Source organism: Marmota flaviventris, chromosome X (assembly GCF_047511675.1).
Source record: "Marmota flaviventris isolate mMarFla1 chromosome X, mMarFla1.hap1, whole genome shotgun sequence".
Taxonomy (NCBI): Eukaryota; Metazoa; Chordata; class Mammalia; order Rodentia; family Sciuridae; genus Marmota; species Marmota flaviventris.
In genome coordinates this window covers 55,026,531-55,045,336 of record NC_092518.1, presented here as the reverse complement: position 1 = coordinate 55,045,336, position 18,806 = coordinate 55,026,531, and the positions used below count along the sequence as shown (strand labels likewise).

The window sequence follows — 18,806 nt, the reverse complement described above, 5'->3', positions numbered from 1 at the left end:
TAGTCTCAGCAACTTGAGAGGCTAAGGCAGGAGGATTGCAAGTTTAGCCCAGCCTGGGCAAATTAGGGAGACTCTGTCTCAAAAAAAAAAAAAAAAAAAAAAAAAAAAAAAAAAACTGTTTAAAAGGCTGGAGATGAACAGATTGAAAAAAAAAAAAGGCTGGAGATGAAGCTCAGTGGTGGAGCAGGTATATACAGTGTGCAAAATCCTGGGTTTAATCCCTAGTAGTGTAAAATCATAATCTTAATTGTACATATTTATGGGATTCAGTGTAGTAATTTGATCCATAGACACAGTGTATAAGAATCAATTTGATTAGTTAATCAATTAGGATAGTTAACATTTCCATCTTTTTAATAATTTATGATGAGAGAAAAACTGTTCTGATGTACAGAGAAATGAAAGAAGTCAATAACAATATTTGGGCTACTCAGTGGTCAAAATTGAAGCCAAAAAAAAAAAAAAATAGAATTTAGGTCTCCCAATTCTTATCTTAGTACCCTCAGCTACTAGTCTGTAGGGGACATCTCTGTCTCCTTTGTAGTAGGAAGACTTCAATTTGAACACAAAATTGATATAACCATTAACTGAAAGAGCAAGATATAACAAGACCAGTCTGCTGAAAACTCCTTCCCCAAACTCATTACCTGTTCAGTATTTCCACTGAAGACCCCATCAAGGATAAAATATGTCCAGAACAATGGCCATTCACACTCAATGTTTTCAAACAACTTCAGCTCAGCTGGTTCATAGTACAAACGATTGGGATCCTGGTAAAAATACAATAAACATTCTGTCTTATCACTCAGAGATTAGATGTACATCTTTTGTTCAGAGGTATTATTATTATTATGGCCTTTCCCTACATATAGTTTGATTCAGAAAAGTCAGTCAGTACTTAATACTGTATGAGGTGATTATAACTAGTGAAAGTGGAGTAATAAGGACATCACAGGAGGGTGTATGAAGAAGTAAGTTTAGCTTGCAATGAAGTTTCATTTGGTTTTATACTTGCTAAGTTTGAGTTAGTAATAGGACGTACAAATAGGAATGCTTACCAGGGCAGCTAGAGATGAGGGTTTGGGAATCATCTTCATAGAAATGATACGTGAATTACCAGTTATAGATGAACTTAGTGAAAAAGTACTATATACAATGAGCAAACTGCCCCAAAATGGAATCCTCACAAATCTTCAGAGTGGGGTGACAGAAGGACAGAAAGAAGACTCAGGAGAGAATAGTGTGAAAATTAAAATAGGAAAAGAATTTCAAGAAAATGTAGGAGTAGGTAATAGTGATACAAAATGAAGAAGTCAAGGAGATTAAGGATTGAGAAAAAGCTATTGGATCAATCACTTAGAAGCTTATGATGATGTTTTAGGGCATAATTTTAGTATACTGGTGGGGGCAACAGTCAAATTCAATGCTAAGTAATAAAGTGAAAAAGAGGAAGTAGGCCAGAAAAGTTTGAGCTTGATTTAAAAGATCACAATGGCCCTTGACCATCTCACCGAAGTCTTAAACAATATTTGCATTACCAATGAAAATGTTTATTATTGACCATTAATTCTCTTTAATAGTCAGGTGTAGTGATAAATGCCTGTAACCCTAGTTATTTGGAAGACTGAGGCGGGAGGATTACAAGTTCCAGATTAGCCTGGGCAAATTAGCTAGACTGTCTTCAATAAATAAATAAGGGCTGGAGATGTAGCCCAGTGGTAAAGCACCTCTGGTTCAATCTCCAGGAACAAAACAAAAAAAAAAAAAACACTTTTAATTTATTTAATTTTCCCCATGGATATTTCCAAGAAAAAATTTGTCTAGTAGAAAAAAAAAGGAATTTAACCTTTTCAAGATTAAGTACTGTTTAGAACTAACCAACTAAAAAAACTTGCAAAGGGTTGCTATAATTTGGATTTCGTTTGAGTGTGTTCCCCAAGGGTCCATGTGTTGAAATTTAATCTGCACTGTTAGCTATTAAGAGGGCAGAAACTTAATCCAACTATGGTGTTTAGAGGTGAGGCCTGGGAGAGGGGATTAGGATTCAATAAGATTATTAGGGTGGAGCCCTCATGAATGAATACTGGTGGCTTTATTAAAAGAGAGAGAGAGTGACCAGAAGAGACACACAGACATGCTTATGCTCCCTAGCTTTTGCCACATGATGCCCTGCACCACCTTAGGACTCTGCCAACAAGAAGGCCATCACTAGATATGAACCCTTGAACTCATACCTCCAGAACTGTGAGCCAAAATAAATAAAACACTTTTCTATATAACTCACCCATTCTGTGTATTATGTTATTGGCAGCAGAAAATGGATGAAGACAAGGGACCAGAAAGATGTACTGATGGCAAGATTTTTTCCTTTGTAATTTTTAAATATTGGGGGGAGATACTCATGAGATTATGCAAATTTTCTGGTTTTGCTTAAACTTTTGCCCACTGATTTTTAACATTCATCAGTAATTCTTTCCTGAAATAAACTAACTGCAAGAGTTTTCTTTCTATTTATCTAATCCAGAATGGTCCCCAAACTGAGAACATGGCAGTGAAGCCCAACAAATACAGCAAACACCAGTTATTATTTTCCTATTTAGTGATTTATGTAAGCACCATCAATGACATAAATATTCTCTCTGAATGATGTTGCAGATAGCAGTGACCCTTCTCCCATATGTTCATTTATGGAAAAAGAAACCTACTTCTTTAGGAGTTTTATATCCATCTCGTAGGAAACGACAGCAACCATAACGACCCTGGGGAGATAGAGCAAAAATCTCAGAAGCTTATACATAGGTACATCAATATAAATAGTCAGAAATACATATTTGGTAAAATCTATCTGTGCAGTTTCTCACCAATACAGACATGATAGCTAAAAACAAAAACAAAAAAACCTGAAATCAGCCCAGCAGCAGAAACTGATTTCCAGCAATGTGATTTCAAGTGAGGGCTAAGTTATAGGTTCTTCCTTAGATCAGCATTACTAACAATATCCACCTTAGGGTAAGTCTGACAGCCTAATTACTAATCTATATGGTCCTGCCAATAGCTCACAGAGCTTATGAGAGACCTCAGGGTTTAAAAAACATATTTTTAAATTTGAGAAGTTACAAATACTGTACAGTGTACCAATATATCCATCAATCACCATAATCTTATATTAACATCTTACATAATCATAGAACATTTATCAGAACTAAAACATTAACTTTGGTACAATACTATTAACCAAAGTACAGAAGTTAAATGGTTTTCACCAGTTATTCTACTAATGCTCTTTTTGTGTGTGTGTTTGTTCCAGAACCAAAGTCGGAATCCCACACTTCTTTTAGTTGCCCTGCGTCCTTAGTCTCTTCCACTCTATGACAGTTCCTAAGCCTTTGTTTGTTTTTTATGACCTTGATACTTTTAAAGAGTATTCATGAGTTATTTTGTATAATGTCCCACATTTAGTTTTGTCTGACTTTTTCTCATAATGCAATTTAGGTTATGTATTACTGGAGGATACCACACAGTTGATGTGCCCTTCTCAGTGCATTATAGAAGGGGGCATGTGATATCAATATATCCTATTAGTGGTGAAGTTCCCCGGATCATTCTGTTAAAGTGGTATCTGCTGGGTTTCTTCACTATAGTTTTCCGATTGTAAATATTAGATATTAGATATTTGGAGGGAGACACTTTGAAACTATACAAATATTCTCTCTCTGCTTAAGCTTTCATCCACAGATTTTAGCATCCATCAGTGGGTCACTCCTGAAACAATTATATTTTAGTGTTTACCTAATGGTAATTTTATATTTCCTTTATTTCTTCAATATGTTTTTGTGTATACAGTAAACATTTACTTAATATTTGATAATGAATGATTCTTAGTTGCTTAAACATTTCACATAAGCTATGACCCCTTGGCATTAATACTATTTAAAAATAATTTTAAATAATTTTATTGGTGAATAATAATTATACAGAACAGCAGGTTTCATTGTGGCACATTTGTACATGCATATAACATAATTAATAACATTCCCCAATATGTCCTCTGCTCTCTCTCTTGATCCCCCTGCCTCCCTACCTATACACTAATGGTTTCATATAGAGTCATGTTTCTATTAGCATAGTCCATAAAGAACCATTCCATTGCCCTCAAAATAATGCAGAGCTCCTCCCCCACCTTTCTTTTTCTTTTTTCTCTGTAACTTCCACATATGACAGGTGGGTATCTCATGAAAACCAAAGGGAAACTAGTAGGGTAGAGGAAAGGGACCACAGAGGGAAATGGGAAATACTACAGGATGATATTGACTGCTATGGTTTGGATGTGAGATGTGCCCCAAAAGCTCATGTGTGAAACAATGTAAGAAGGTTTAGAGATTACATGATTGGATTATGAAAGCCTTAACCCGATCAGTGTGTTAATCTCCTGATAGGACTGAGTGTTAACTGAATGTGGGTAGGGTATGGCTGGAGGAGATGGGGCATTGGGGGTATGCCTTTGGGGTATAGATATTGTATCTGGCGAGTGGAGTCTCTTTGCTTCCTGATCAGCATGTGAGCTGTTTCCCTCTGACACACTCTTCCACCACTATGTTCTGCCTCACCTGAAGCCCTTGAAAATGGAGCTGACTGTCTATGGACTAAGACCTCTGAAAACATGAGCCCCCAAATAAACTTTTCCTCCCTTACAACTGTTCTGGTCAGGGTCTTTTAGTCACAGCAGTGAAAAAGCTGACTAAAACATTGACCAAATTATATTGTTATATTGTGTGTGTATGAATATATAACAACAAACCCACCATTATGTGTAATTATAAGGCACCAATTAAAAATCTTATTGTTAAAATTAAACAAAATTCCAGAGCTATATCTTTTTAAAATTTTTTTTAGTTGTAGTTGGACACAATACCATTATTTTATTTATTTATTTTTTATGTGGTGCTGAGGATCAAACCCAGAGCCTTGCATGTGCTAGGCAAGGGGTCTACTGCTAAGTCACAACCCCAACCCCTTTAGACTATATCTTTATAGACAACCTCTACCTCCAACTTTTGGCAACCACTAATGTTTTTTTTTTTTTTCCTGTTCATTTTTCTTTTCCAGAGTACCATGTAAGTAGAATCATAGAAAACATAGTTTTTGGGGTCTGGTATTTATTTCACTTAGCAAAATGCACTTAAGAATCATCCATATTGTCACATAGATCAGTATTGTTGAACAGTATTACATTGGGAGGAATTATAATTTTTATCTATTTTTGCATTGAAGGTTGTTTCTAGTTCTTTTTTTGCAATTATCAGTAACAATGTTATAAACATCTGCGTGCAGATTTTTGTTAGAAAATAAATAAAGTATAAAATAAAAACAAATTTTTATTTCTGTAGGGTAGCTATATAGGAAATAAGTCATTGGATCACATGGTAGGTATATGTTTAAATTTGTAAGAAACTGCCAAACTGTTTCCCAAAGTGGATGTACCCATTCTGTATTTCCACTAGCAATAATTATAGAAACTAAAAAGTTTTTAAAGGAAACTATTAGAAGAGGACAACTCAGAAAAATAAAAAATTCCTTAAAATCACTGACACCGATCATGTTCAAGGCCTCCAGATGCACTATTCCCCTCAAAGTCACAGCCTCAAAGAGAAGAAAGGCAAATGTGGACATACCTGAAGCTTGGTGATTATCTCCTGTTTTGTGAGCTCCACCAACTGGCTGTCCTCGACAGCAAAGGCTGGGAAAGAAATCACTGACAACAGACTAGCATCAACTTCTTTGGATGTTGAAGCCCGGGGCAGTAGTGAATTAAGGATAGACTAAGAAGAAGAAATTCAAATATGGTACATTAGTAAATATCTTGGCATTATAAAACAGTTTTAGTTTCAAGAGATTAATGTGGAAGATCTTTCAGAAGATAACCTCAACATTATTCAATAGAGAGAGTTTAGAAAACTAGCTACTTTGGTTAAGTCATCCCTTCTCTTAATCCTGTTCTTAATAAGTCCCCATTCTATTCTTAAGGAGCTGCTTGTGTATAGAGATCACTCTAACATTATCCCACCCATTGTCCTATTGGTCCATTAGTAGCTATTTAAGGATAAAGTTAAGGCAAAATATAGCTGCTGAAACACAAGATAAGGAAGGGTCAGGTCTTATGCTTCTGACATATATTTTTTCCCATGGAAAAGTTTTGTTTTTAAAATTAGAAGGCAAGGTTATATTCATTAGAACACATGAACATCTAATCAGACTTTGAAAAAAAGGATAAAATTCATCATTCCAATGAGAAAAAAACATCTAAATCTTTCTTTATAATAAACTCTTTCTTTATATCCATTTGTTTCAGATGGGGCCTCACAATGTTGCCCATGTTCATCTCAAATTCATGAGTTCGCCATGAGCTCAAGTGATCCTCCCATTTCAGCTTCCTCAGTAGCTGGGAATATAGGCATGTGCTACCACACCCAGGTAAAACTTATATTTCAAAAATGATAGTAATCATAAACAAAACTGAAGATGTATATTTACAACATTAACATTCTGATCTCCAAATTATCTAACCCTGGAGGTTACCAAACAAAAGACTGTTTCAGAGACACTGTGAAAAATACCCCCAAACTATTATCTCTTGTTCTCTTTATATATTTAGAAAAGGAAATTTTCAAGAATATTATAGCCTCTTGATATGATGGCAATGAAGAATTTTGTATACTAAGATAGGATCCTTTCAAAACCTTTTATAACAGAACAGGAATATTATACATTTTATAGACCATGCTATATCTGACTTATCTCAGTATACTATGCTTGATAAAGACATTTCTTGACACATGGTAATAAATCAGATGATGTACTATCCATCTGCTCTTCTTAATCTATAGCTCATGCTAAATGTGAGTCTAGGCAAGAATAAAATTTTCTATAACATGGTCCATTATTCCCTTACCTGGCAGTGTTGTACTTCATCAGCTAGGACATGAATAACAGATTGGGGCCCACCTTTTCCACCAAATAGGTCCAGTTCATCTAGTGCTTCCAGGGCTGCCTGTACAAAGCAATGGAAGAAAGGACACCTTCAGGGTTAGAAAGATAAATACTTCTGGGCTGGAGATATAGCTCAGTGATACAGCACTAGCCTAGCATATGCAAAGTGCTGGGTTCAATTCCTAATACCACTACCACCAAAAACAAACAAACAAATCCCAAAAGGTGTATATTTATATTCCCTGTATCCTAGTATCTTACCAACGCATATGATGTCACTTTTAAATATGTTTGATAGAGCAGAAAATACAATAATATTTATTTTTATTTTTCTCCCATATGGTCCCAGAGAAAGTTACGATGGAGTCTATAGCACTATCAAGTCAAGCAGCACACCAAAATAATTTGACATCATTATGTACAACTATAATGCTCCAAAAAAGTGAAAAAATAATTTGAACATAGAACATGAATTTGTAGTAAACCATTGTTTTTTTTTTTTTGGCAAGGATGCTCCAAGTATGATACCAGCACATAAGAAATGTTAGAAGTTGTGTGGTGTAAGATAACATAACCACCATACATATTGCTACACAGCTGAGTTTCCACACAGAAGTAACTTCCTTAGAAACATACTATAGTTGACTTTAAAATAAACATTCTTAGTCACCAAAGAAGGAATTCCCATGGTTTTAATTTTTTAAGAATATTTTATTTTTTAGTTATAGTTGGACACAATACCTTAATTTAATTTATTTATTTATATGTGTTGCTGAGGATCGAACCCAGTGCCTTACATGTGCTAGGCGAGCACTCTACCGCTGAGCCATAACCCCAGCCCTTCCATGGTTTTAATTTTATACACACACACACACACACACACACACACAATTTATTGATTATAGTCAACCTAATGAGCAACAGATAAAATTTATTTCTTCTATCTGAAACTTTCTACCCACTGATCAATAATTCCACATTGCTTCCCTTCTCCATTGCTCCAGCCTTGGTGATCATCATTCGATTCTCTACTTCTCTGTTTGACTTGTTTTTCTTTTTCCTTTTGGTACTGGGGAGTGATCCCAGGGACACTCTACCACCAAACTACAATCCCAGCCCTTTTTTATTTTTTGAGATGGTGTCTTGCTAAATTGCCCAAGTTGGCCTTGAACTTTTGACTCCTCTACCTCAGGCTCCCAAGTTACTGGGATTACAGTTGTGTGCCACCATGCCAGGCTTTGACTTTTTAAGATTCCACACACATGTGAGATCAACATTTAAAAATAATTTATTAATTTCTTGCATTTCTAAATATGCTTTCAGATCATAAAAGTAAAGTATACTCCTTATAGAATTTTTTAAAACATAGTAAAGTATAAAGAGGGAGAAATCATTCCAAACAGCCACTAGTTTTTCCTATGCATATTTATATATATACTTGAGATTACATTTGGTATCTTTTTACAATTCATTTGCAGCATAAGTGTTTTCCACATTATGAAAATACTACTTTGCCAGCTATTCATCTGATAGAAGATTAATATTCAGAATATAAGAACTAAAAAAAATCTAAGAACAAGTAATCTAATCAATAAATGGGCAAAAGATCTGAATGGACACTTCTCAAAAGAAGTACAAACAGCCAATTAGTATATGAAAAAATATTCAACATCAAGGAAATGCAAATAAAAAATTCCCAAACTACCCCATTCAGAATAGTCAATATTAAAAAATGCAAAATAACAAATGCTGAGGAAGATGTGGAAAAAAGGAACTGGTGGTAGAAATGTAAATTACTACAGTCACTAGGGAAAACAGCATGGAAGTTCCTTAAAAAGCCTAAAAACAGATCTACTGTATAATCCAGCTGTACCACTCTTGGGTATATATCCAAAGAAAAAAAGTCAACATACAAAAGTCAGATATACATATCCATGTTTACTACAGCACCATTTACAACAGCCAAGTTATGTAATCAGCCTAGGTGCTTGTCAACAGATAAACCAATAACAAAAATATAGTATATATACACAGTAGAGTATACGTCCACATTCCATAAAGAAGTGTTTATTACTTCAGCCACGAAGAAGAATGAAATATCCAGGCACCATGGTGCATGCCTGTAATCCCAGTGACTGGGGAGGCTGAGACAGGAGGATCATGAATTCAAAGCCAGCCTCAGCAGAAGTGAGGTGCTAAGCAACTCAGTGAGACCATGTCTCCAAATAAAATACAAAATAGGGCTGGGGATGTGGCTCAGTGGTCGAGTGCCCCTGAGTTCAATCCCTGGTATCTCCCCAAAAAAGAATGAAATCATGTCATCTGTAAAAAAAAAAAAAATGATATATCAGAGGTCATCATGTTAAGCAAAATATGCCAGACATTGCAAGACTAGTATTTTCTCTCATATGTGGAAACTCAAACAAACATACAAAACAAACAAAGGATGACCTGAAACTAGAAGAGGGACTATTAGGGAAGGAGAAATGCACCAGGAGAAAGGGGGAGAGAGAGAATGGCAAAGGAAGGTAATAGGGAGGATGAATATAATTATGGCACAATATATGAATGTATGGCCATGTCACAGTCAAAACCATTATTTTGTACAATGAACATGCATTAATAATTATAATTTTAAAAAAGAAGGCAAGAGAAGGCTGACAAAGTTGTTTAGGCTATCAAATCCTTAAGACAGATACTTAAACTAGATTATATTATTTCAATATTTCTGGTCAATAGCCAAACTTATAATTAATCTTATTATCCTCATAAATAATATAACTGGGTGAGCTGGGCCTGGTGGTACACACATCTGTAATTCCAACAACACTGGAGGCTGAGGCAGGAGGATTGAAAGTTTGAGGCCAACCTTAGCAACTTAGTGAAGCCCCAAGCAAACTTAGTGAGACCCTTCTCAAAATAAATAATAATAATAATAAAATAAAAAGAGCTGGGGATGTATCTCAGTGGTAAAATGTCCCTGGTTTCAATTGCCAATGCCTAAAGAAAAAAAATAATAACAAATAACACAACTGAGTGATAGATGAAAACTGTGTCAGAATTATGAATTTATTTTTCCATATAGGCTATATCTCCTGACAAAGTGATACTTGCCAGTTTTAAGGCAAAATGGCTGGCCAATTCATACTTTTTTATGTAAACTTAAATTCAAAATACCACTCATGCCAAGTAAATGACTTAAGTTTCATTTCCTATTTCATCTCTTGCTAAATTAAAAATTCCTTGAGGTCAGGGTTGTGTTTTTACTAATATCTAGAGTACATAGCAGGGTATATAGTAGGCTTGTTGTTGAGCTAACAATTATGTGTTTTCGTTTTGAGTTGTTTTGTAAGCATTATTTTCCTGAAGTAGAATTATTTGGTCAATGGGTATGATCAATTTTTGAGATATAATGCTAAATTGTTTTTAATGCATGTCATACCAATATAACTACCAGGAGGGTATTTGAGGGCTGAGGTTGTGGCTCAGTGATAGAGCACTTTCATAGCACATGTGAGGCACTGGGTTTGATCCTCAGCACCAAATAAAAATAAATAAGTAAAATAAAGGAAGGTACTTGACAATACCTTCCTTTGTACAAAAAAAAAAGTGTCTTGATTTTTCCCTGATTTGATAAAAAAGGTTTATCTGTTGCATTCACTTGCATTAAATTGTGAGCAAGATTGAATATAATTTCCTCAATTATAGGCAGGACTGATCTCGTCTTAGGGCTAAAAGGCAGTTTCAAAGATGCTTCCCTAAAGAAATAATACTCAAAACAAAAGTAAGGGTAAGTGGAAGTAGACCAGGCACAAAATACTCATTAATAACAAAGGGGAAAATAGCAAATTCATAGCAGAGGTTTCTGGCAAAAGCCAACTTAATTAAGTGATTAAAGATAACCTTAACAGTAATGGGACAAACTTACATTATGCACTCCCTGATGATACAGAATCACCTCTGTGGTATTCTTGCCAAAAACATAACTTGAATCTAATCATAAGGGAATAGCACACCAAATCAAATTAAGGGACATTCTATAAATAACTGATCTGAGGCTGGGTAATCAAGTGAGGGGAAGCTCAGTGGTACAGTACGTGCTTAGCATGTTTAAGATCCTGGATTCTATTCCCAGGATCAAACTAGGCCAAACAAAACAAACAAAAAAATGAGCCTGTATTCTTCAAAACTGCCAGGGTCATGAAAAATAAGACTGAAGTAGTGTTCCAGATTGAAGGAGCCTAAAGAGACGTTATAACTAAATGTAATATGTTATTCTAGATTGGATCCTATATCACAAAGATTTTTTTGCCATAAATGCCATTATTGGGACAATGAACAAAATTTGGATGAGATATGAGAATTGGATGGTAGGATAACGCCAGTGTTCATTTCCTGATTTTAATGATTTTATTATAGTTATGGAAGAGTCTTTGAGGAAATTCACAATGAAGTAGTTGAGGAGTAGTGGGGCTTCATTTCTGTAGTGTACTCTCAACTGGCTCAGAAAAAAAATTGTGTGTGTGTGTGTGTGTGTGTGTGTGAGAATGTGCGCTTAAACAGCTAGAGAAAAATGTAAAGTAAATGTCACCAAGTGAGAAACTTAGATGAAAAATGTATGAGAATTATTTGTACCATTCTTACAATGTTCTCCAGTCTGAAATGATTTCAAAATAGAAAAAAAATAGTTTCAGTGGTTAAAACTTTTGGGGTCAAATATACAAAAATAAAAGTTTGAAGAAAATGGTCATATATGGCATATAATGTCATATACCTTTCATATATTGATGAGAAAAAGGAAACTAGTAAAGAAATTTTGGAGGGCAATTTTAAAGTATATATCCCTTAACTCAGTGTTTCCACTTAAAAAAAAATCTATTCTATAAAAAATATTTGTGCAAGTTCATCAAGATGTATGTACAAGAATACTAATTAAACATTATTTGAAATAGTAAAAAATGAACATAATTTCATTAATAGAGTGTTATTAAATGCTATACAACAACTGAAAAGACCAAATTAATCTTAAAAGAAATGACACAGTAGCATGTTTAGTTATGCTCTTCAGTGACACGAGATTTACTGAATGAAAAAATCAGGTTACAAAGAAGTAGGTGTAGTATGACCTCATTTTAAAATATAAATTTAATATCCGTACTATTTTTTCATTTTAAAATACATTAAAAAGAAAGAGCTTACCCAGTAGATAAATATTTATAAATACAAAGTTCCACATATATTTATTAACTCTACTGCATCAATTATATAATTCAAATTTTCTATGATCTCAGTTTTAGTTTATTGCATGAATCATAGCCTGACAATATTTTTTGTTCAATTACTACCTTATAACTATTTCTGTTAGCCTTATATATATAATATATTTACTGTGTACTAATTGAAACTACATTTCAGATTAGACTTTCTTATTATAGGTTGTGCCTCTTAAAAGTCTATCATGGCTGGGCATGGTGGTGCATGCCTATAATCCAGCAGCTGTAGAGGCTGAGGTAGGAGGATCACAAGTTCAAAGCCAGCCTTAGCAATTTAGCAAGGCACTTAGCAATTCAGTGAGACCCTGTCTCCAAGTAAAATATAAAAAAAAAAAAAGGCTGGGGGTGTAGCTCAGTGATTAAGCACCCCTGAGTTCAATCCTTAAAGTTTATCATGATCCTCTTTGTGTTCTTTATCCAATGTAATATTTTTGCTTTGAAATCTATTTCATTTGATATTCATATAGAGTCACCCCTGCTCTTTTTTCTTTCTTTCCTTCTTTTTTTTTTTTTTTTGGTGCTGGTGATTGAGCCAAATGGTGCTTTTTCAACTATTCTATATCCCCAGCTCGTTTTTTTTTTTTTTTTTGAGATGGGGTTCTCACTAAGTTGCTTACGATCTTGATAAATTGCTGAGGCTGGCCTCAAAGTTGTGATCCTCCTGCCTGAGCCTCCTGAGTCATTGGGATTACAGGCATGCACCATTATGCCCAGCCCCACTAATATTTTTCATGTATTTCAGACTTTGCTTATCCTTTTGTCTTTAATCTTCTGTATCATCTTTGTTATTTAGCCAATATAGATTGAATTTCTTTTTTAAAATCAATCTGTTGGGGCTGGGGTTATGGCTCAGGGGTAGAGCACTTAACTAGTATGTGTCAAGCACTGGGTTCGATCCTCAGGATGGCATTAAAAATAAATAAATAAATAAAGGTACTGTGTCCATCTACAACTTATATATATATATATATATATATATATATATATATATATATATATATATATATATATATAATTTGAAAAATCAATCTGTGTCTTTGCCTTTTAGTAGAAAAATCATATTATACATATTTATCATGATGGATATATTAAATCCTATTCCTGCTATACTATTTTGTGCAGTCTTGCTGTTTTCAGAGAAAATAAAAGCTGATAGGATGAAAAGACAGAGCTAAGCAGAAAGTGGTGGTGGTGATGATGATGATGATGATATGGGGGACAGAGGAGAGTAAGGGAATGGAGGATTGAGAGATGGTTCTCTGATATCAAGCTTGGTCAACTGCTCCATGGAAGAACAAAAAGTTTCCTTTGTTTTTGTAATGGTAGAGATAATGGGTTTAAAGTACTTTGAAATCCTTGTGAGACATTTAAGTAGAGGCATACCAGAAAAGCAGTTGGTTATCAAATCTGGAGCTTGTAAAAGTTTTTATCTACATACCCATAGTTCCATGGGAGAATCTGAATTTTGTCTGTGGTTTAAAAGAATAATTAATCTGATGATGGTCCACGTGCTCATTAAGTTTTTTCTATGGCAAAGGTACACCAGACTTCCTTACCCCATACTTTGTATAAACAAGAAAGCAAAATTACCTTTGCCATTCCAACTGAACTGGCATTCAGTTCTGAGATCCCTTGGTTGGTCTTGTCTCCACGTTCCCATATCCCAAAGTCCTGGCATAACAATAACCAATACACCATTAGCAAGTCATAACTACTAAATACTAACTAGATGCACAATCCTTAAGTAAAAAAAATTGATAGTAACTAATCTGCCATACATATATATAACCACAATGCCAATGAGTTGGTGGCTCTGGTAGCTACTTTCCCTATAGCTTTAAATTCTACTGAAGCCTACAAAAAGTTGGAAGACTTCATAACAGTTAATCAGAAGGGCTAAGAACTATAACTCAGTCCATCTGCAGACATGCTTCTCAAAAATTTTCACCACAGCAGGTACCCAGAGGATCTAGGAGTTGGAGCCCAGTACTTTATCTTAAGTATCCAATTTAATTTTACCCTCTTTGGGCACTGATAACGTACCACACACTAACTGATGCATGTTATATATTATTCTTCCTTAATCCTTACATTTTATAGATGATGAAACTGAGATGAAAAGAGAGATTAAGTGACTCACTCTAGTTCACAGAGCTAATAAGTGACACAACCAGGATTAATGTTTAAGTCGTCTTACTCAAAGCCTATTCTTAATAATAGTTCTATATATGTCCCCTTGATAATATAAATAATATTCAAAATCACCTTTTAAACTCTTACTTTGAAATAACTTCAGACTGATAGAAGTTGCAAAAATAGTACAGTGAGTTCCCATATGACTTTAATTTGTCTTTTTCCAATTTTAATATCTAACATAAATATAGTACAATTGTTAAAGTCAAGAAATTAACATCAGTACAACACTATTAACCAAATTGTGTATTTTATTTGGATTTCATTAGTTTCTCACTAATAGCCTTTCTGACATTCCGTAATCTAATCCAGAATTCCATGTCACATTTGTAATGTCTCCTCAGTTTCTTCCAATCAATGATGATTCCTCTAGTCTTGTCTTTCATGACCTTGACACTTTTTGAAGATTAGTGATCATATATTTTATAGATTTTCCAAATTTGGATTTTCATGATGTTTCCTCATAACTAGATTGAGGTTATGCATTTTTGGCAGGAATATGTATTGCAGCTATTATGCTGTGTCCTTCTCAGTACATTATATCAGAGGTATAAGATGCTGGATATATTATTACTGGTGAATGTTAACCTTCACTTTGTTAAGGTACTATCTGCTGAGTTTCTGCATTCTTCTGTTACTATTTCCCCTTTTGTAATTAATACATATCTTGAGAAACACACTTTTAGAACATGCAAAGATCCTATTTCTCCTCAAACATCCACCCATTAATTCAGTATCCATTGGTGGATCTTGCCTACAACAACTATTACAGTGATGTTTTAGTGGAGATTTTCTAGTTTCTTCATTACTTCTATAGTCATTAATTGCATTTCCCTACTGAAGAGCTGTCCCTTCTCTCTCATTTATTTATTTAGTCAGTTTTTTATATTGGTATGAGTTTCAGGATAGTTAGGTTTTTCCTTAACTTAAAATTCTATTACTATTTTGTTATCCAGATTGTTAACTGTTCAAGGTTAGGTCATCAGGTGTTTTTTCAGGTTGACTCCTGTGTTTTTTTCATTTTACTTATTAATGATTTTTTCCTGTGCCTTTTTGATATGCCCTATTCTTTTTTTGAACACTTCTTTACTTTTTGGCATTATAAGGTGCTCATCTTGTATTTTAATTAATCCCAGCCCTGGAATCAATTTCTCTACAAAGGAGCCCTTGTTTATTTTATTAGAAAATTATAGAATCCAAGGCCTGGGCACTGGGTGTATTCATTGTCACAGGGATGTCATGACAGAACTTAGAATAAGACATATACACACATGTATGTGCTTGTACATGCATACATACATGCACACGCATGCTCCCCCACATCTCTACTTATTTCTATATTCACCTTTAATTGCTTTTATTTCTTCCTTCTTTTCTGGTATTGGGGAATGAACCCAGGGACTCTTTACCACTGAGCCACATCTCCAGCCTTTTTTTTTCCAATTTTGAACAGGGTCTCATTAAATTGCTGGGGCCTTGCTAAGTTGCTGAGGCTGGCCTCAAACATGTGGTCTTCTTGTCTCAGCCTCCCAAGTCATGGGGATTAAAGGTGTGCATCACTGCACCTGGCCTTTTTCTAATGTCAAATCTCTGAGTTAAAGTGATGTTTCAGGAATGTAAGTCCTATTTTACCCATGGCTTGCTAACCTGCCCCCAAACTCAGATCTGCCCTAGTTTGTATAGCAAAGATTAAAATATAAGAAGACACAAATATCATTAAGTCTATCATTACAACTAAACCCCTGGATGCAACAGAGAGGCCAAAGAATCCTGACTTCTACCACAGCAAGCCTGTAGTCTCAGAAGGCATAGTGATCAATTGACAAATAATGTCTACTTCCATTAAAAAAGTCTAACATTTAGACTTGTGTTTCTGGAAAATATGGAGAAAGGGATTCCAGATTCACCCTCCTGCCAGAAACAACTTTTTAAAAAACTGTACAATTTATCATACAGTGGTTTTCCCTTCCTTCCTTCCTTTTTTCCCTTTTCTTTCTTTCTTCTTCTTCTTTTTTTTTTTTTTTTTTTTTGTGGTTCTAGGAACTGAACCTAGGAGCTCATTCATGCAGTGCAAACATTCTAGCACTGAGCCATATTCCAAGCCCAAGATAGTGATTTTCAATATAATGAAGTTTCTGCAATGAAGGGCTGTGATTCCTGAGAGGTAGCAACAAACAGGACAAGTCCTATGATTGCTCCAGACTACTGTTTGTAAGCATTCCCTGACTATAGTACAGAAAGGCCAAATAATAAAAAACAAGCAGAGTTTGGCAGATTCCTAAGTTGAGTAAATGGAGCTCAGAGTACAAAGAGACCAAGGTACATATAATTTTCAGGACAGTATTGGAGGAGAGAGAGAGAGAGAGAGAGAGAGAGAGAGAGAGAGAGAGAGAATGAACCTCAGAATTCTGCAGAGGTCCCTCCTCTCTAATATTCATTAGAAAAATGGCCGATGTATGTATGCAAGAAAACCACTTGAGGCTGGGGGAAGAATCGCCCAAAAGAATTAAGAGGGAAAAATACCTGGTGCTCAAACAGGACCAGAAATGGTGCTTGTTCCAACCATTTTGTGGAGGTAATGGCTAGAATATTCAAGGGTCTAGGTTAAGTAGTGAGGAATAATTAGCCTTAGACTAAACATGATTCTTGACCCACATAACACCTTTAAAGAAATAAAGGATCAAGGCTAGGGTTGTGGCTCAGTGGTAGAATGTGAGCCTAGCATGCATGAGGCACTGGGTTTGATCCTCAGCACCACATAAAAATAAAATAAATGTATTGTGTCCACCTACAACTAAAATTTTATAAAAAAGAAATAAAGGATCAAACTATTTCCAACTAACTTAAGTGGATCTTAGAACAAAGATCAAGAGTATGTATGGAAGAACAAAAACATTCAGGATGCAGCAAGGTAAGATATATGATATCTGGCATCCAGTAAAAAATTATTAGGCAAGCAAAGAAGCAGGAAAACACAACCAATTAATGAGAGAAATGTCATCAATTGAAAACAACCCGGAACTGACAGACTTTAGAATTCTTAGACAAAGACATTAAAATATTTAGTACAATCGTATTCCATGAGTTTAAAGAGTTAAGTGGACATGTGGAAGATACAAAAAGGACCAAAATGAACTTCTAGAAATGAAACATTTTTTTAGTACCAGGGATTTAACCCACAGGCACTTAAACACTGAGCCACATTCCCAATCCTGTTTTAAAATTTTTTAAGTTATCAATGGATCTTTTGTTTTATTTATTTATCTGTGGTGTTAAGGATCAAACCCAGGGCCTCACACAGGCCAGGCAAGTGCTCTACCACTGAGCCACAACTCCAGCCCTCCGCAGCCTTTTTTTAATATTTTACTTAGAGACAGGGTCTCGCCGAGTTGCTTAGGGCCTTGCTATGTTGCTGAGGCTGGCTCTGAACTCCCAATCCTCCTGCCTCAGCCTCCCCAGCTGTTGGGGTTATGGGCATGCACCACTGTGCCTGGCTAGAAATGAAACTTTTTAAGATGAAAAATACACTGGATAGAATTCATGACAAATTAGACATTGTGAATGAAAAGATTAGTGAAGTTGAGACACAGCAATAGAAACTATCCAAAATGAGAAACAGAAAGCAAAAAAAATAATTTAAAAAATAAACAGTGTATCAGTGAGCTGTGGATCAACATCATGTGGTCCAATACATATGTAACTGGAGTCCCTATAAATAGGGGGCAAAATAAAGAGTATACAAAGAAGTATTTGCTGAAAATTTTTGGTGAAAATTATATATCCACAGATTCATGAAGGTAAACTAAGCACAAGAAACATGAAGAAAACTAAAGGAAGGAACACTATAATCAGAATGCTTAATGTCAGTAATAAGAAGGAACTCTATTTTTTAGATCTTTTTTACCGGATCATTATAATTATACATTATTATATATTCATACATGAAGAAGAAACTCTTAAAAAGCAGCAGAGGTATAGGAAGGCTCATTATGTAGTGAGCACAAAAGACAAGGATAACAAACTCCTCATGAGAAACAATACAAATAAGAAGATAAAGAAGCAATTTTTTTTCAGTGCTGAAAGACAAAAACACTGTCAACAGAAAATTCTATATCTAGTAACAATATCTGTGAAAAGTAAAGGTAAAATTAAAGGCATATAAAAGCTGAAATAATTCATCACCATCAGACCCAAGAAATGTTAAAGGAAATTCTTTAGGCAAAAGGAATGGTACCAGTTTGAAATTTGAATGTACATGAAGGAATAAAGAGCACCAGAAATTATAAACACTTTCATTTTTAATTAAATTTCTTAGAAGGATAATGGAACAGTTAACAAAAATTTTAAAAAATG

The 18,806-nt window shown here is 34.8% G+C and overlaps 1 protein-coding gene across 6 annotated transcripts in view; it reads right to left on the bottom strand.

The window, feature by feature from the left end:
- Positions 1-18,806, bottom strand: part of Phka1 (phosphorylase kinase regulatory subunit alpha 1) — a 109,076-nt gene that overhangs the window by 66,323 nt on the left and 23,947 nt on the right. For 5 of the 6 annotated variants that reach the window (XM_071606719.1, XM_027920165.2, XM_027920166.2 and 2 more), the window contains exons 6-10: positions 13,851-13,931; positions 6,950-7,048; positions 5,673-5,819; positions 2,706-2,759; positions 648-770 (exon numbers count right to left, since the gene is read on the bottom strand). In XM_071606719.1, coding sequence (XP_071462820.1) covers positions 648-770; positions 2,706-2,759; positions 5,673-5,819; positions 6,950-7,048; positions 13,851-13,931 — 504 coding nt within the window. The remainder of the gene's footprint in view (positions 1-647; positions 771-2,705; positions 2,760-5,672; positions 5,820-6,949; positions 7,049-13,850; positions 13,932-18,806) is intronic. The other variant, XM_071606720.1, reaches the window with a different exon arrangement.